Genomic DNA, 20,214 nt, shown 5'->3' with positions numbered 1-20,214 from the left:
AACCGGAAGGCCGCAGTCTGTGAAGATTGGAAGTAACATCTCCACCTCCCTGGCAATCAACACTGGCGCATATCAGGGATGTGTGCTTAGCCCACTGCTCTACTCTCTCTACACCCATGACTGTATGGCTAGGCACAGATCTGTACACTTACTGATGGTACAACCATTGTTTGCAGAATTTCAGATGGTAAAGAGATGGCATACAGGGGCAAGATATATCAGCTATTTGGTGTTGCAGCAATAACCTTACACTCAATGTCAGACTCAGGACGAGGGAACACACACCAGTCCTCATAGAGGATCAGAAGAGGAAAGAGTGAGCAATTTCATGTTCCTGTGGTCAAGATCTCTTGAGGATCTAACCTAGGCCCAATAAATCGAAGCAGCTACAAAGAAGGCACGACAGTGGCTATTTTTCATTAGGAGTTTGAGATTTGGTATGTTACCTAAAACGCTGTTAAATTTCTACAGTTGTACCATGGAGAGTATTCTAACTGGCTACATCACCGTCTGTTATTGAGGGGTGGAGGGATTACTATACAGCATCAGAGTAAGGTGCAGAAAGTTGTAAACTTAGTTAGCTACATCATGGACACAAACCTCTGTGGTTTCCAGGACATCTTCAAGCAGCAGTGCCTGAAAAAGGCAGCATCCGTCATTAAAGAGCCCCATCTCCCAGGTCATGCATTATTCTCATTGCTATCATCAGGAAGGAGGTGCAGAAACACGAAGGCACACACTGAACAATTCAGGAACAGCTTGTTCTCTGCTGCCACCCAATTTCTGAATGGACACTGAATCCATAAACACTACCTCACTGCATGTTTTATTTCCATTTTTGCACTACTTATTTAATTCAGCTGTTTAATATATATTCTAACTGTAATCCATGTTTTTCCCCTATATTATCATATATTGCAATGTGCTGCTGCTGCAAAGTCAACAGATTTCACAACATATGCCAATGATATTAAACCTGATTCTGATTCTGAGTTAGAGCAGAATCTGGCCATACAACCAAGGGAAGCACGAGTACGTAAACTAATCGTTACTGAGGTATTGCTGCCTATTTGTACTGATTGTGTCTGTTGGTTAGAAAGTCAAGGAAGACATTAACTCCCAGGGTCCAGTGTTTATTGGTGAGTTTGTTTGGAATAATAGTATTGAAAGCAAAGCTGAAATAGTCTGACATGCAGCACACATAAAAAAATGCTGGTGAACGCAGCAGGCCAGGCAGCATCTATAGGAAGAGGTACAGTTAACATTTTGGGCCGAGACCCTTAACATTAACTGTTCATTTCCTTCCATTTATGCTTCCTGACCTGCTGAGTGTGTTGCTCAGGATTTGCAGCATCTGCTGAATTTCTTGGTCTCTTGCTATTCCATCCATTGTTTTTCTGAGTTGCAGTCATATGACCCAAGCACTTCCATAACATAACAATCTGCTCATTAGTTTGCCTTCCATTGCAGTGCATTAGGGATAACACGTAGTTAAAGTCCCACCCTTGCATGAGTCAGAGTCTAATCTGCCTTGTGAGGTGGGCATTGAAATAAAAAGTCCAAGTTAATGTTCCAGAGAATGGGGAAGATGAAGGTGTTGAATCTAAACATAATAAAGATATCTGGCTATTACCAATTGGTGTTAGTGGAAGATTGCTGAGTACAAATTGATTTCTCCATTACAACAGAGATGACATTTTATATTCGGGTTTCTCCCACCATTCGAAGGTAGAGTGTTCATATGAAACGGTTCGTAAGCTGGAATGTCGTAAAGCGAAGAAGCAATTACCATTTATTTATATGGGGAAATTTTGTGAGCGTTTGCAGACCCAAAAATAACCTACCAAATCATGCCAAATAACACATAAAACCTAAAATAACAGTAACATATAGTAAAAGCAGGAATAATATGATAAATACACAGCCTATATAAAGTAGAAATACTTTTCCACAATCATTGCCGGCACTGTTCTCCGTAGCGAAAATCTGACGCAAGCACTCTTGGCAAAATGGCGCAAGCGCTCTCGGCAGAAAATCTCACGCAAGCGCTGTTGGCAAAAACACTCTCTCCAGTAACCTTTAAGCTATGAAGCTGCCAAATCATACCAAATAACACGTAAAAATACACAGCCTATATAAAGTAGAAATAATGTATGTACAGTGTAGTATCACTTACCAGAATCGGGAAGACAGCGCCGAGCACACTGATGATGGTGTGTTAAGTTGAGTCGTCGGAGGTTGGGGTGGTGCAGTGGCCCCACCCTCCGGGCAGTGAACCGATACCAATCCGCGAAGCATGCAGGGGTACAGTGGTAGCTAGGAGGCACACAGCACATCTTCAAGAAAAAAGCCGAAATAAACATGCTAATTAATTAGGTACCGCCCGGCACGTAAATGTCAGCCCAGATCAGAGGCGACACAATCGGCAATCATCTCTGATCTGGGCCGACATTTACGTGCCGGGTGGCACCTAAATAATTGGCGTGTTTATTTCGGCTTTTATCTTAAAGATGTGCTGTGTGCCATCGGCTACCGCTGCATTCTCTGCGAATCGGTATCTGTCTGCGGCCCGGGGGTTGGGGTTGTGGGACACTGGGGTGTCATCTCATCGTCGTCTGTTTCCATTAGGGCAGGCAGCTCATCTTCTCCTATGACTGCCTGCCTCGATGTTAAAGGTCGAGGTTTGTCGTCTGCTGTGGCTGATGTGGAAGGCTTGCTTGACTGCTATCCTCATGCATTTTTTCTATCATACAGTTCTTTGTAAGCACTCAAACCATCTTGCAAATATGCCCTAAACTGATGTACCCTTTCAGAATTAAAGTCGTACTTTATCATTGCAGCGAAAATCTCACGCAGTTGCTTCACATTCAGTTCCTGCACGACTTCACTTTCGCTACTGAATTTGGTTTCGATTGTTATCCTTTCCTCTTCCAATTGCATCAGCTCTTCATCTATCAGTTCTTGGTCATGGGATGCCAAAACCTCTTCAACATTATGTTCGTCAGCTTCCACAAGCCAAACTCACTTTGTCCTTATTTCGTTCACCACGATCGAAATGCTTAATTATGTCTAGTTTTTATGCTAAGTGTAACACCCTTATGAACTCTTTTAGGCTTTTCCAATACCTTAGAACTCATCTTGCAAACAGCTGCTTACAGGCACGTGTTTAAGCAATGCCGGCTAGAATGCAGTTCCGAATCCAGGGGAGCACGGTTGCTCGGGGCGCGCGCTGCTTTTTATCGCGCGCTACCTTTCTTCATAACAGTGAAAACACCTTCTGTTAGCGAAAACAAGTAATTAATAAAGGTCTTTCGTAAGAGGTTTCGTAAAGTGAACGTTCGAAAAGCGGGGGACACCTGTATACGTTTTGGAAGAAGTCTTATTTGGAAGGCTATTTTCCTCTTTAAGTCTAGAGATTTAAATATTGTACTACAGGTTTGGACCTATCAGTTCAGATATCCATTTTCGATGACCGGTAATTCTTCCAATGGGCTTGGTTCTGCAAACTCCAGTTTGTCTTGAAATTGAATGAAGTTTACAGGAAATAACAACCTACATTTACTTGCGATCTATGAATGTTGAGGAATGCTACTCAGTCAATCTGTTTAGGAAGAGGGGAGATTTAGTCCCTGTTGCTTACTTTCCAAAGCTGCAAACCTGCCCTTAGTTTCTTTTGCCTCTTCCTTGTGAATAGATGTCAGTGACAGTTTCATGTTATAACCTCACTTATTCTAGTCAGCAGGAGCCAGTGGAAAGTATCGGATTGATTTCCTTTAAGATATTTACAACACATGTCTTCTTTACTTATTGTTTCGCTTGCATTTCAGCTGGCATGTTCTTCATTTTAGTACAGCATTCTATCTCCATCTAGTGGCCCTTCTCAAATATTTTACACTTTCATTCATACCTTAAGAATGCTACTACTATTTTTTATCTTACCTCTCTTCAAGAATGCCTCAAGCTCAGGTCCATTTCTATTAGTGCTTATGTTCTTCAAGACGTTTGCTCAACTGGCCATTCATGTTTTAAACTAGTTGAAAAATGTAAGTAATTAAAGTACATGATTATTGAAACAGGTATTGGGTTAAAGATACAATTGTTGAGCACATTCTTGTCATCAGAACATTTATCTTGTCTGTAGCAACTGCAGGGACCATGGGCCATTTGTATTGCTCATCTTTACTGCCTTTACTGGGGTCATTTGATTAACCAGATTCTCAGCGTTCAACTTGTGTGATTTACCTTCAACCTAAATAACATGTTTGGTACCTTTTTAAGGGAGCCACAGTACGTAATGACGTGGATTCTGTGATTATCAGTCGAATAGTGAAGGGTGGTGCTGCAGAGAAGAGTGGTGTACTGCACGAAGGAGATGAAGTCCTTGAAATAAATGGAATTGAGATTCGTGGAAAAGATGTAAATGAGGTGTTTGACCTGCTGGTATGTGGTTTGTACTTATCATTTTAAAACAGTATTTCCTTTCTAACCTTAGAAGATTTTTAAATCAAGACTTGTGTGGTCTTTGAATTAAATGATCACATCTATATAAAATCAAATAAATATTTACTTTGTATTCAGGCTGAGATGCATGGTACACTGACATTTGTGCTGATTCCCAGTCAACAGACCAAGATTCCTCCTGCCAAGGAAATGGTGGTAAGTGAGCTTTATGTAAAATATCTAAGAACCAAACCATGACTAATCTGAATTATTTTAAACTTGCGTTGCAAGTTTTTCCTTTATCAAATAGATTTCTGTTTTAATGGTAGTAACCTTAATACATCTGTTCTTTTAAAGTAGTTGAATTAATTGAAATATGAATATTTGTGCTTTGTGGATGTGGTAAAGTGCTTTTCTTCCACCTTTAGAGAATATTTACTGAGATCTTTCAAATGAAAAATTGGGACAATGCTTATTTCTCTCCTTGGTTTATAATCAACAATACAAATTTAATGTTTAAAAGCTATAAATTGTGTAATTGATTTGCCAGTATGTTTGAAGTGCACTTATTAAGAGCAGTGAATATATTTGCAGTCAAAAGTTCCTGCTGAACTTTTTTTTATTTTAATTAACCCCTGGGAAAATATGCTTTAATGAGAACGTAGATATAATAAAAATACTCGTGTAAAAGCACGATTTGGATCTCTAGCTCCCTACTCTGCTGCATTACAATGGTAATTGATGATTTTTAATTTTTCATTGAAATGTAAGGTATGTTATTTCTATATGAAACTGCCCTTTATCAGGTGCACGTAAAAGCCCACTTTGATTATGACCCGTCGGATGATCCTTATATTCCCTGTCGTGAGTTGGGGCTATCTTTCCAAAAAGGAGACATACTTCATGTAATCAGTCAAGAAGATCCCAACTGGTGGCAGGCTTATAGAGATGGAGATGAAGACAATCAGCCATTAGCTGGGCTTGTTCCAGGTAAGAGAGCACTTGTTGATCATTTCTTAGCTCGTTTTTTCAATAATATACTTAGAGTGGTAGAGAGTAACTTTTACCTTGCAGAATTGATCTAAGAATAATCCACACAAACTTGTTAGCCAAACTTGTCGATCACAAAATTGCTGACAGCTATTTTACAGCTGTGCAGTGTACTCCAAAATTCAAAACAATACAAGGTTCAATCCTTGGTCACAACTCCTCTGAAGATTTACGAAGACTAGCTCATGGCCTCTTAATTCAAAAAGACTTTTCAATGTTTCCCAGAATTAAGATGTTCAGCTTTTTGTGAAAAGCTTGACAGTTTTTGAAGCCGCCAAAACTGCTTTGAGCTTTAAGTCTGTGGTATATTGTATCCACAATCATATTTCCTAGTATTTGTGGGCCCATCTATACCATGTCCCTTTTTTCTGCCTATGTGACTCAATGATATTGATGCACAAAAAGCAGAAATATCTTTCATTGTTTTTGCCAAGTTCATACCAAGAGGAGATCAATGGTCAAGCTGTTGCCTTACGGCTGACTGACCGACCTCTCGTCCAGTAAGTATTATGTTTCTGAATATGTGCCTTGCTGTTCAAATGGTGTTTTCTGAAAATAGTTGATGGCTGACTTTGATCTCAATTTGTGTTAAGTTGCTCCTGATTTTGAGAACTGTTCTGCATTTAGTCTTCCTTTACCATAAATCTATTAAAAGTTTGTTGATATTATTTCATTATGGTAATATATTAATGTCATCTTTGTATTGAGGCCTTCATTTTAATATGTTACTGAACTAATTAATTTCTAAACAAGAGTGAGTGTTGGTGGTTTGTAAAGCTTGTCAGGAATTGAGGGCACTTCGTGCTCTACTTACTAGGGACTTCAACTAAAATTTAATGAGAAATCAAGAAGACTTGTTTAATGTTATCCTTGCTCAACTAAATACTTATAAATTTAAACTGGAAAACACTATTCTGACTATATTTTGGGATATGGAGTATCTGTGTTCACTTTGCACAGCTCAACTGCAAAGCAAACTGATTTTATTTACTGCCCTTGCTTTACCAACAACATAGTAAAGGTGGTGTTTAAGTCCATCCTTTCGGGCTGTAGAAAATTGACAGCTTTATTATGTTGATCTTTGTAGCCTCCAGCAAAGTAGTATGTCTTTTGCATGGTCAAAGGAAAAATAATTGACAAGTTACTTTTTGGATTGGACAAACAAATGAACTTTGCCAATAATTTATAGTTTGCATTGCTTATTTTATTATCCATTTACAATCACGCATCTTATTATTTGTTGTAAAACTTTTTCCCTTTGTACGAAAACAGGGAAAAGCTTTCAGCAACAAAGAGAAGCCATGAAACAAACGATAGAAGAGGACAAGGAACCTGAAAAATCAGGTTGGGAAACATAAGTCTTTTAAGTTGGCTAAAATAATTTCAAGCCATAGAAATTATATTTTTACAGTGCAATTCAGATTTGAGTTAAAAAGTGGCGCCACATGAAATTTTCTTTTAAAACCCGATCACTCACTGTAATATGATATCATTTGAGTGCATGAAGAGTAATATCTAGAATCAGCTACATCATATAAAGCACAGACCACTTCCCATGACATAAAAGTGAAGTAATCCGTGACACAGAACAGTCATCCCCCATGCACAAATGCACTCTAAAGACAATTTTTTTAGGGTTATAAAAACTTGAGCATAAAATCCATTCAACTATTATTTCTAAAATAAAGAACAAAGTACCTAACAAGGAAGAGACTTCCTAAATGTGTTTGATACTTGCTTTCTTCCTGCGCTAAGATTATAGTTTGGAGTTAAAGACATCAAAGCATCTCCCAGTTGGTTAACCTCCAATGAGCTAATTTTCACCATTTAAAATCTTTATTCTTAATAAATTAGTCTGACACCCACAATAGAGTACAATTCTGCTTTTATGACCAGAAATAATCGGAATGTTTACAGTGCCTACAACAAGTATTCACCACCCCCCACCCCCCGCCCCGGAAGTTTTCATGTGTTATTGTTTTACAACATTGAATCACAGTGGATTTAGTTTGTCTTTTTTGACACTGATCAACAGAAAAAGACTCGTGTCAAAGTGAAAACAGATCTCGACAAAGTGATCTAAATTATAAATATAAAACACAAAATAATTGCAAGTATTCACCCCCTTCAAGTCAGTAGATGCACCTTTGGCAGCAATTACAGCCTTGAGTCAGTGTGTGCTTCACCATCTGGTGCAGTTGGCTGCAAGTTCCTCGCAGGATATAACATTGATATCCAGCAACTTCATGTCCCACTTGTAGTGCAGTTGCGGGAGGCCAGCAGTTCTCTTGCCAGAAGCCAGCTCACATTGAGGATGGCTCTTGGGATGCAGCCATCCTATGTGCAGCAGATATGGCCCACCCAACACAGCTGACACTGACTGAGCAGGGTATACACCCGAGGGATGCTGGCACGCGAGAGCACCTCCGTTTCAAATATTCTTTCTCCAGAAGGTGCCAGAGATATGATGAAGGCACCTTATAAGAAGGGTGTTGAGCCTTTTCTCCTGCTTAGCTTATGTTGTCCAGGTCTCACTGCTGTTCAGCAGTGTGATGGTACCACAAGCTTTGTACACTGTCATCTTTGTTTTGACTGAGAGTTTGGAGTTCTTCCAGATACGTGTGGTGAAGCAGGTAAGAGTTGTTGCAGCCTTCCCAATGTGCTTGTTGATTTCTGCATCCAAGGAGAGGTGATGATGGCCCCCAGCTATGTGAACTAATGAACAACATCCATTTTGTTGTTATCAATGGTAATGACTGGTGGTGCTTTCACATTTTGTCCCAAGACGTTTGTCTTTTTCAGGCTGATAGACCAACTTAATTGAAGAGCTCGGAGAAGTGATCCGTCAAGCTTTGGATATGCTGCAGAGTGTGGATTGCAACTGCTGTATCATCAGCAAACAGCATGTTCTGGTTGTAGTCTCGTACACTTTGGTTTGGCTCTGCCATCCGATGTAGTGTGGAGGTGGATTCCCTCTGTTGCAGTGCCAGATGCGTGCCTCAGGAGAAGGTTAAAGATCTCAAAGAGCTGCCATCATACTGCACAGTTCCTACATGTTGTGGAAGGATTTGATCATGCTCTGTAGCCTTGGTGGGTAGCCTACCTTAGAGAGGATCTGAAAGAGCCCGTCACTGCTGAACAAGTGAAATGCCTTGGTGAAATCATTAAACACATTGTACAGGGGCTTCCCTGCACTTCTTCTGAAGTTGCTGGAGATAGAAAATCATGTCCACAGTTGACTTTACAGCATGGAAGCCATTCTTGAGATTCTGGTTAGACACCTTCAGCCAACTTCTGCAGGTGGACCAAGAAGACTCGGGCAAAGACTTTGTCAACATCATTCAAGAGGGAGATGCCCTGTAGTTGTTACATTCACTTCTCTCACCTTTGTTTCAGACCAAGTTTCAACACAAGGTTTCTTGGACACACCCTCACTCTAGACACTGGCATCAGCTAGACTTGATCCTGGTCTGGCACTCCTTCCTCAGCAGTGTGCTTTTCACATGTTCCAACCATAGCACAGATTGTGACACAGACCACTTGCTGGTGTGTTGCAAGATCAGACTGCAGTCAAAGAAATACCATAGGGCTAAACAAGAAGGGATTTCTTGTCAGTAACATGTCTCACCCAGACCAGGAACAGTTTGATAAATCCTTTGAGAAAGAATTGAGTGCTCAACAGCCTGGAAACTATCACAGAGAAAAAGGAACTTCTGCGGAACACCATGTACTGCACAGCCTTAGTTACCTTTTGGGAAGAAGATCTCGAAAACAAATGACTGATTTGAAGCCAGATCCACCGCGGTGAACCCCATCATTGAAGACAAATGTGCTACCCTAGCAGAGTATAAGCGTTCACCAACTGTAAGGAACCTGCAGATCCTCAAGGCTGCTGGAAGTAAAGTTCATCAGACCTCCAGGTGATGAGCCAACAAGTATTGGATCCAGCTCAGGAAAGACATCCAGATCACAGCACTAACAGGCAATATCAGGTGTATGTACAAAGACCTCAAGAAAGCCCTTGGTCCCCCTCAGAGCAAGATGGTTCTCCTCAAATCTATCAATGGAGAAGTAATCATAGATGGGCAAACAGTTGGAGAGATGGATAGAACATTACTCTACCTCTACTCCAAAGTGAACACTGTCACCACCTCAGCCCTGGATGCCACTGATTGCCTCTCAACAATGGAAGAACCGGACACAGAGCCAAACCTTGAGGAGCTCAGCAAACCGTCAACAGCTTGGTCTCATTAGGGAAGGCATCAGGCAATGATGGGATTCCCCAGACCTGATCAAACACAACATGACTATCCTACTGCATCTGCTGCATGAAATCCTCTGTCTGTGCTGGCAGAAAGGAGCTGTACCACAGGATATGAGACGTAGAAACATAGAAGCATAGAAAATAGGTGCAGGAGTAGGCCATTCGGCCCTTCGAGCCTGCACCGCCATTTATTATGATCATGGCTGATCATCCAACTCAGAACCCTGCACCAGCCTTCCCTCTATACCCCCTGATCCCCGTAGCCACAAGGGCCATATCTAACTCCCTCTTAAATATAGCCAATGAACTGGCCTCAACTGTTTCCTGTGGCAGAGAATTCCACAGATTCACCACTCTCTGTGTGAAGAAGTTTTTCCTAATCTCGGTCCTGAAAGGCTTCCCCTTTATCCTCAAACTGTGACCCCTCGTTCTGGACTTCCCCAACATCGGGAACAATCTTCCTGCATCTAGCCTGTCCAATCCCTTTAGGATTTTATACGTTTCAATCAGATCCCCCCTCAATCTTCTAAATTCCAACGAGTACAAGCCCAGTTCATCCAGTCTTTCTTCATATGAAAGTCCTGCCATCCCAGGAATCAATCTGGTGAACCTTCTTTGTACTCCCTCTATGGCAAGGATGTCTTTCCTCAGATTAGGGGACCAAAACTGCACACAATACTCCAGGTGTGGTCTCACCAAGGCCTTGTACAACTGCAGTAGTACCTCCCTGCTCCTGTACTCGAATCCTCTCGCTATAAATGCCAGCATACCATTTGCCTTTTTCACCGCCTGCTGTACCTGCATGCCCACTTTCAATGACTGGTGTATAATGACACCCAGGTCTCGTTGCACCTTCCCTTTTCCTAATCGGCCACCATTCAGGTAATAATCTGTTTTCCTATTTTTGCCACCAAAGTGGATAACTTCACATTTATCCACATTAAATTGCATCTGCCATGAATTTGCCCACTGACCCAACCTATCCAAGTCACCCTGCATCCTCTTAGCATCCTCCTCACAGCTAACACTGCCGCCCAGCTTCGTGTCATTCGCAAACTTGGAGATGCTGCATTTAATTCCCTCATCCAAGTCATTAATATATATTGTAAACAACTGGGGTCCCAGCACTGAGCCTTGCGGTACCCCACTAGTCACTGCCTGCCATTCTGAAAAGGTCCCGTTTATTCCCACTCTTTGCTTCCTGTCTGCTACCCAATTCTCTATCCACATCAATACCTTACCCCCAATACCGTGTGCTTTAAGTTTGCACACTAATCTCCCGTGTGGGACCTTGTCAAAAGCCTTTTGAAAATCCAAATATAGCACATCCACTGGTTCTCCCCTATCCACCCTACTAGTTACATCCTCAAAAAATTCTATGAGATTCGTCAGACATGATTTTCCTTTCACAAATCCATGCTGACTTTGTCCGATGATTTCACCGCTTTCCAAATGTGCTGTTATCACATCTTTGATAACTGACTCCAGCAGTTTCCCCACCACCGACATTAGGCTAACCGGTCTATAATTCCCCGGTTTCTCTCTCCCACCTTTTTTAAAAAGTGGAGTTACATTAGCCACCCTCCAATCCTCAGGAACTAGTCCAGAATCTAACGAGTTTTGAAAAATTATCACTAATGCATCCACTATTTCTTGGGCTACTTCCTTAAGCACTCTGGGATGCAGACCATCTGGCCCTGGGGATTTATCTGCCTGTAATCCCTTCAATTTACCCAACACCACTTCCCTACTAACATGTATTTCGCTCAGTTCCTCCAAGGTCAGGGATTCCAAGATCATAACATTGGATAATATTTGGTGTAATATTATTGTAGAGAATTAATATAACCTAATTATTACAGTTATTTTAGATAACAAATTTAGATAACAAATGGTTGTATGTTAAAAGCTCAGTTGTAAGTTACCTTTTTAATGAAAACTTGGTGGATTCACATACTAACAGACTGAGTTGACAAAATGTAAATTGTCAACAAAGAAATCCTAAGCTTCTAAAACCCTTGCTATCTTTGCAATAACAGCAAAAGCCATTGGAAATAATGATTCTCTTGTTATATTATTTGTGTATTCTTCCTGGAAAATCATATCTCTAATTAAAGGATATGGATTTGCATGTATTGACAAAATAACTAAAAATATATACAAATTCAGGCTACTGCCATCAGTATAACAAACATCCCAAGATGCTTCAGAGCTCCATTACCAAACCTAATTGGACAGAATACTACACAAGGATGCATTAGGACAGACAGAATGAGATTTATAATGAGGAATGATGGATGGAGAGTGTTTAAAAAAGAATCTTAGAACTTGGATGCTTTGACAATTGGTGGAATGATGTAATGATTAAAATCAATGTGACATTAGAGATCTGTAATGAAGCAGAAATAAGGATTGTAATCTGAGAGAATCCAGAGATAGGGAGGTCAAGACAAAGAGAGATCTGAGAATAAAATTAAGATTTTTAAAACAAAGCTGTTACTGAGCTGATCCCGCTTGGCTTTAGAGCATGATGCTGATGGGTGAGAGATTTGGTTAATATTTGAATCCAGGCAGCAACCACACTGTAAGATAAATTGAGTTTACAGAGGGATTAAAAGTTTCTAATATCTCGAGTTGTGTTCTGGAATGTAGTACCAGATTGGGTAGTGGAAATATTTGCAATTGTAATTTTCTGAGGGAAATGATTAATTACTTGATGTAAAACACTTGCAAGCTTATGTGGGAAAAGATCAAAGATTGGAATGAATAATTAACAAAGGAAGGCTTCCTTCTGTGCTGTTTGTTCTGTGATCACAAGATGACATTTAGTTTTCACCGAAGTGTGAGACTCTCCTTGTTAAAAAATAAAATTGTTTTAATTCCTACTTTCCTTCTCTAAAATGTGACTATGTATATCATATGGTTAAAAGTTGATTTTGAAATTTACTTACAATGTATGTGATTGTAAAGTATTTCTCTGTTTTAGGTAAACTTTGGTGCGCTAAGAAAAATAAGAAGAAGCGAAAAAAAGTGTTATATAATGCAAATCGAAATGATGGTATGTAAATCGTACAACTTTAATTTGAGGAATTTCATATGTGCAGTATAACCAACGAATACTTAAAGATGGATAACTTTGCTTCTCAAACATGTTCAATATGCGTAAAGTACACACATGCTAATCTACAATTAACACGCCAATCAGGCTGCTAAGCATTTCGTTGAATTTTCACAAAAGACTGCAGATAATTTACCATGCACTTCGGTTATGGCTAATTACACAGCTGCCAGTCGTCCAGATAGACCTTGTTTCCCTCGCCTTCACACTTATGGTTATGATTCTGGCCCTTTAGTACTTTAAGCGGAAACTGCTCTTCCAGTTTATCAAGAGTAATCTGCACAATGCACAGAAAAACTCAGTGCAGCCTGTTAGCATCTGGGCTTGGTTAGCAGAGAGAGTGTGAACAGATATGAAAACTAAAAACATAAATTGCAGGTACCGAAACAAAAATAGAAAATGCTGGAAACATTGAATAATATCAGGCAGACTCTGGAATGAGACGATATTTAAAGTTAGAACAACAGTCTAATGTATTGGATGGCAGGGAATATGTTACAAGAACGATAATGGAAGAAACAACTGAAAAAGGAAAGTCGGTTGATACTAAGGGGGTTAAAGCGAAAAGGATGAATACTAAGGTTGGGCAGAAGGTGTCATTTTCAATATGTGGATATAATCAAGTTGCAAAATGTGGTTTGAACTTTCATGTTTAATTTTATGTGTTAACTTGCCCAGTCAAAGCATGTTGAGTGTGCATAGTTGAAGTTGCAAAGTGTGTACAGGTATATGGCAAATAAAATAGCTATTTCAAATTTTAATCGACAGACTTCTTTAGAATTGTCAACTTTATTGAAACAGTTGCTGACTTTCTGGAATATGTGATTTACCATGGAGAATTGCAGTGAGGAATTTGTTAATTTCTTCTGACATGAGCTTGAAAAGAGCCCCAAAGGATGAGTAGTATTTTGATGAAACTTGTTAGAATAAGATCCACTGTACAGAATTGTTCATCATTAGGGCTGGCTGGTATTCTGTGGGAAGAATGTCCTTTTGTGCCACAGCAGCTGACATATCGACTGTGGAACGACTGTGCGTGAACATCAGCGAGTTAGGCTGGCGGGAAGAGTATAAAAGGAAATCACTTTTTCTCCAGCGGTTTGATCAAGGTACGACTGGGCAGGCGTCAGCAAGGTAGACCGGTGGGAAGAGTATAAAAAGAAGACAGCTTCAGAGTGGTCACCTCACTACAGGAAGGATGTGGAAGCCATAGAAAGGGTGCAGGGGAGATTTACAAGGATGTTGCCTGGATTGGGGAGCATGTCATATGAGAATAGATTGAGTAAACTTGGCCTTTTTTCCTTGGAGTGACAGAGGATGAGAGGTGACCTGATAGAGATGTATAAGATGACGAGGGGCATTGATCGTGCGGATATTCAGAGGCTTTTTCCCAGGGCTGAAATGGCTAACATGAGAGGGCATAGTTTTAAGGTGCTTGGAAGCAGGTACAGAGGGGATGTCAGGGGTAAGTTTTTTACGCAGAGAGTGGTGAGTGTGTGGAATGGGCTGCCGGTGACTGTGGTGGAGGCAGATATAATAGGGTCTTTTAAGAGGCTCCTGGATAGGTACATGAAGCTTAGAAAAATAGAGGGCTAAGGGTAACCCTAGGTAATTTCTGAAGTAAGGCCATGTTCGGCACAGCATTGTGGGCCGAAGGGCTTGTATTGTGCTGTAGGTTTCCTATGTTTCTATATAGGTTCATAAATGTATGAAGTCTAGGAGCCTAACCTTAGCATTTGTCTTCTCCTTATTCCCCTCTCAGCATTAAATGCTTCAATAAAACTAACATGAGATAAAAGAAAGTATTTGATGAAGTTATTTAGAAGTTTATTCTAAAATCTATGTTAATGTGTATGGATAAATCTCTGAAATTTTTCAAGGAACAATTTAATGTATTTTGACTAATTTCAGGATCTCTGTGTCTTGCTCCCTTCCTTACTAGACTATGACAATGACGAGATATTGACATATGAAGAAATGTCACTCTATCACCAACCTGCAAGTAGGAAACGGCCAATAGTTTTAATTGGCCCAGTAAACTGTGGTCAGAATGAACTGCGACAGAAGCTGATGGAAAGAGAGGCTGATCGTTTTGCTCCGGCAGTGCCCCGTAAGTTACATGTACTATTTTTGTTTAACTGTAGTGTTTGTTATGAACTCTCTAACTCGTATTCTTAAACTTGTAGATACAACACGGCCCATGAGAGATAGCGAGGTGAATGGACGTGATTACCTCTTTGTGGCACGTCAGATTTTTGAAGCTGACATTGCCACCAACAAATTCATCGAATATGGAGAATATGAAAAAAATTTGTATGGTACCAGTATTGATTCAGTACGACAAGTGATTAACTCTGGGAAGATTTGCTTGTTAAATTTACACACACAGGTAAGCAATAAAGTGTGTGAACTAATCCAGTAGCAATGCAGTATTTTTATTAAGAAATTTGAAAAGCAATACCAGTGAGATAATTGTTGCATAAATAGGGTTAACAATACAGTATAGAGAAAAAATACTTGGTTCCTTAAAACTCATGATCAGTGATTTACCACAAAGCCAGAAAATGGACATGCTTAGTCACCTATGACTGGTAGATTTCCATTGGTGGAAGAATTAAAATGTTAATATTGAATATCCTGATAATTTTGTACAAAAAGAATATTACTTTCATATTGAATGAATTAAAAATAATACAGGCATTGGAGACAACTGGGAATAAAACATATACAGGGAATGTTGTAGCAACAACTGGAATAGTTTAAATTGGGCCATGTCGAGTGGTTAAAGAAACAATTGTTACCAACAGTAAATCCAGAACCTGAAAATAACTTGAACACCTGGTGTTTTGATTATTATGAATGCAAAATCTTTTTGCGTATTTTACACAAAATTAGTTCATGTAGATAATTATGGAGCAAAACTATGCAAGTTCATCTGTACTCTTTTGAAGTTTGCTTAGACATATCCTATTGATTTATTTTGATATTAGCACTTTCAAGATATTTTAGTCCTGCCATCAAATGTTACTTTTTTAGGTCAATTTTTTTAAAATCCAATAAAAATGTTTTTTTAAACCATCACTTTTTGTCCTAAAGCTCACCTGATTTGGCATAGATTTTGTCAAATTTACAGTGAAGGCTTAACTATCCACGTGAAATTTCTTGTACACCATCTTATTGTTTAAATGATCTGTAGTAAAAACAAGCAACACACATCAAAGTTGCTGATGAACACCAGGCAGCATCTGTAGGAAGAGGTGCAGTCGACGGTTCAGGCCAAGACCCTTCGTCAGGACACTGTAGTAAAAACAATGTTACTTTGGATCAGGGTTCCCAACCTTTTGATGCCATGTACAAACACCACCAAGCAAGGGGTTTATAGACCCCAGATTGGAGCCCCTGCATTAGATGAAGTGGTCCAGGGCTTTCAAGTAATTCATAGTTCCACAAGGTGAATTTCAATGACATATAAATAAATAATATAATAAAATACCCAGAAAGAATTGGTCATTTTTAAGCTTGCTGCTTTTTTTAATTTTGCAGTCACTGAGGATTCTGCGCAATTCTGACTTAAAGCCTTACATAATCTTCATTGCGCCACCTTCCCAAGAACGATTGCGTGCAATGCTCACCAAAGAGGGGAAAAATCCTAAGGTAGTATTTTTTTATATAGGTCGTGAAAAGCCTCTCGTTTAAAACTTCAGTTTCATCGGGTTCCTGTGTACTTTTTCCTCAGAAAAAAGTTGTATTATGCGTAGGTCAAGAACCGGCAGCAATAATAATTCCTTATATTCATTGCAATGTATTTTAGATTTCTCCAGTTAAACATTATGCATAGTTTTCCAACGTTCTAGTCTTTTCTTGATCACCGTTTATCAACAAGTTTAGCGGTTAAGTTGGCAGAGTGCTGTAAAATCTCCTACAATTCCATGAAGCATGACCTTGAGCTCCTTATTCTCCTTGTTCCTGTTAACTTTTCACTCACCCATGAGAACGTAAAAATAAGAGTGAGCCATTGGCTCATCCAGCTAAATGCCATATAGTAACATCATAGCCAAACAAAAGATCTGTCTAGTTTCCTTATCCGATAGTATCTGGTTATCATAAGCCCATCAATTTTAGATTTAATATTACCTGCTGTTTGCAGAAAAAAATCCAGATTTCTGCATGCTCTGTATGTGAATGTTTCTCAATTGTTCCTGAATGCCCTAGACTTAATTGTAAGACAATATCCTCAGATTTTCCCACTCTAGCTGAAATGGTAATCCATCTTGCTGTGTGAAATTTTGAGTAGAATTAAACACGTGTGTCCTTTCGTGTTCCATTATCTGCAATCCTAGTAGGATCTCGCTTCTAAATTTAAGCCTTGATGTCTAGACATCATTCTAGTAAACCTGTACCTTCCTCCCTCCAGGACCAAGAAATTTAGATGTCATCAAATTTGGGGTTTGGTATAGATGCAGCATTACTTCTGTCCTTTCTGATTCTCTGGATATAAAAAATCAGCATTTCATTAGCTATTGAAGTATTTTCTATGCCTGTCCATGGAATTTTACTGAACAGTGAACAGAGTCCCAAGACCAAGTTTTCTGAATCTCCTAAACTTCTAGCTTTTCATTATTCAGAAAACTTTGAATTCTAACCTCCAAAGTTGATATCTGCGAGAAACTCATTTACCATTGTTTTATCCATGTTTTGTGACTTGAAGAGGAACCGGCATCGGGAGATATATTTATGAACCTGCTGCCCTTTACTTACTTACTTAGGTGACCATGCTGCTGCTTTGTTTCACATTGATGGACTCTGTATCTGTCTCCTGAGTAAACAGAGATGCAAAGTCATCCATTTATGATCTCACCCATCTCTTTCGGCCCCACACGTGGATTATCATTCTGATCTTCCAGAAGACCAGTTTTGTCCCTTGCAATCCTTTTGCTCTTAACATATCAATAGAATCTCTTAACCAGGGCCTCATTATCGCGTGAAAAGCCAAGGTTCCCTAAGCCTGTTATCTTTAACTTTTATTCTGACAGGCACATACAAGCTTTGTACTGTCAAAATTTCTCTTTTCAAGGCCCCCCTCTTACCAAGTACACCTTTGCCAGAAAACATCCAGTCCCAATCCACACTTGCCAGATCCTTTCTGATACCATCAAACTTAGCCTTTCTCCAATTTTCCCCCTCCTTTACTCTCTCTATACCTATGACTGTGTCGTCACCCACAGCTCCAATCTGCTAATCGACGATACTACACTGATTATCCTAATCTCAAATAATAATTAGGCAGCCTACAGGGAAGAAGTCATCTCCCTGATACAGTAGTGTCAAGAAAACGACCTCTCCCTCAATGCCGCAAAAACAAAGGAGCTGGTTGTGGACTACAGGAGGAATGGAGACAGGCTAACCCCCTTTGACGTCAATGGATCTGGGGTTGAGAGGGTGAACAGCTCTAAGTTCCTCAATCTTGTCCCTCAAAATTCCAGTAACTTCTCCACAATTGTTGTCAAGCTGACCAACCTATAGCTCCCTGACTTGTCCTTGCTACCCTCCTTATACAATTGAACAACATTAGACATCTTCCAGTCTTGAGGAACTTTCCAGTAAATTGGAGGAGTAACCCTTGTAGCCATTTGAAACAATGTCACCATTCAGTAAGATCCTGGTGAATCTGATCTTAGCTGTACTTATTTTCTTCCCCCAAAATGCACTACCTCTTGTTTCGAGAAAAAATCGAATTTTATGTATAGAACAGTACAACTCAGTGCTGGCCCTACTGATCCATGCTCTACATTTATCGCACTTGTTCTTGATACTCTCACATCAGGCATATTTCAACCCACCCAACTGACTGCATTTATTCCCTATCCACTGCTTATCCTTCCTCACAGTTTGTCTACACATTGCATCTACCTTTACCTTCTTCGCAAACTCTCTACACTTTGTATCCACCTGCTCTATCCTCTGACCTATCACTCTGGTTCCCATCCTTCTGCGAACCTCTTCAACAGCTCTTGCAAATCTGCCCGCAAGCGCTTTTGTCCCCTTTGAGTTCAGATGTAATCCATCCTTTTTGGACAGATCATACCTTCCCTGGAAAAGATCCCAATCATCCACAAATTTACCTGCACCAATTCTTCAGCCACACATGCCTCTGACCTGTCATCCTATTCTTATGCTCACTGGTGTTTGGCACAAGCAGCCATCCAGAGATTACTACCCTTGAGTCCTGCTTTTTAGCTCCCTATGTACGCTGCTCCAGGACCTCATCTCTTTTCCTACCTTTGTCATTGGTATTAATATGTATCACAACTTCTATCTGCTCACCTTCCTCAAGAATGCTGTGGACCTAATCCCAAACAACATATGCCAGTGATATTAAACCTGATTCTGAATCTGTACATCCCTGAACCTGGCACCTGGGACACAACATACCATCTGGGAGTCTATCACATCCACAGAATCTACTGTCTGTTCCTTTAACTATTGAATCCTGTATTACCACCACTATCCTTTTCTCCCCTAACACCAACCCCAGTCTGAGCCAGGGAGCCAGACTCTGTTCAGAGACCTGGTCATTCCCTAGTAGGTCATTCCACCCCACCCTCTACCCCCAACAGTATCCAAATTGATATACTTATTATTTAGGGGTTTGTTGTTCAGTCGTTACGTCAAGTCCAACTCTTTGTGACCTCATGGACTATAGGGTAGATGCGCAAGATACGGAAGTAGATTGCCAGGCCTTTCTTCCGCACAGATTCTGCTGCTCCCCAGGTTGGGACCTGACTGAGTTTGAACTCAGGACCATTTGCCTTGAAGACCATTGCTGATGCCACTACACCAGCCGGCCCTGAGGGGTACTTTGCATTATATGCCTGTTTCCTTTTCCACTCCTTTTCCAGCTAACTGTCTCTTGTAATTTAGGTGTGTGATTGCCTCTCTGTAGCTCTTACCTATCAACTTCACATTCTTCCAAATGATGTATAGGTCATGCAGCTCCAGCTCTGGTCCCCCAACATATTGTGTGCAAATATAAGAATGTATTGATTTTGGAGGGAATCAGAAACAGAGAGGCAAGTAAGTTAATTGTAAAATTGAACATTATTTGGGATACTGCAATCCAGGTTAAAATAATGCATTTCCATAATTGATAGAAAGGAAAATGTGATCTGTCCATGACAGATGATGCCAGGGTGTTGGTTCAGAAAGGACTTTAAGGTACTTGCCTCGCAGTTTGTCTGAGAAACTGGAGTGAATACATTTAATTTTACTTTGGGTCTATAAACATTTTAATTAACCCTTTAGTGATTTAATATGGAGCAGGTAATCTTTTGCTATGTAAATG

General features: G+C 40.0%; 1 protein-coding gene across 4 annotated transcripts in view; it reads left to right on the top strand.

Moving 5' to 3' along the window:
• The window catches only part of LOC134348317 (protein PALS1-like), an 84,513-nt gene that overhangs the window by 62,690 nt on the left and 1,609 nt on the right, over positions 1-20,214 (top strand). For all 4 annotated transcript variants that reach the window (XM_063051523.1, XM_063051498.1, XM_063051515.1 and 1 more), the window contains exons 7-14: positions 4,279-4,440; positions 4,579-4,656; positions 5,247-5,430; positions 6,763-6,834; positions 12,741-12,812; positions 14,815-14,982; positions 15,059-15,261; positions 16,416-16,526. In XM_063051523.1, coding sequence (XP_062907593.1) covers positions 4,279-4,440; positions 4,579-4,656; positions 5,247-5,430; positions 6,763-6,834; positions 12,741-12,812; positions 14,815-14,982; positions 15,059-15,261; positions 16,416-16,526 — 1,050 coding nt within the window. The remainder of the gene's footprint in view (positions 1-4,278; positions 4,441-4,578; positions 4,657-5,246; positions 5,431-6,762; positions 6,835-12,740; positions 12,813-14,814; positions 14,983-15,058; positions 15,262-16,415; positions 16,527-20,214) is intronic.

The sequence above is a fragment of the Mobula hypostoma genome, chromosome 1, assembly GCF_963921235.1.
Source record: "Mobula hypostoma chromosome 1, sMobHyp1.1, whole genome shotgun sequence".
In the NCBI taxonomy this organism is placed as follows: domain Eukaryota; kingdom Metazoa; phylum Chordata; class Chondrichthyes; order Myliobatiformes; family Myliobatidae; genus Mobula; species Mobula hypostoma.
This window is presented reverse-complemented; position numbering and strand designations above follow the sequence as displayed.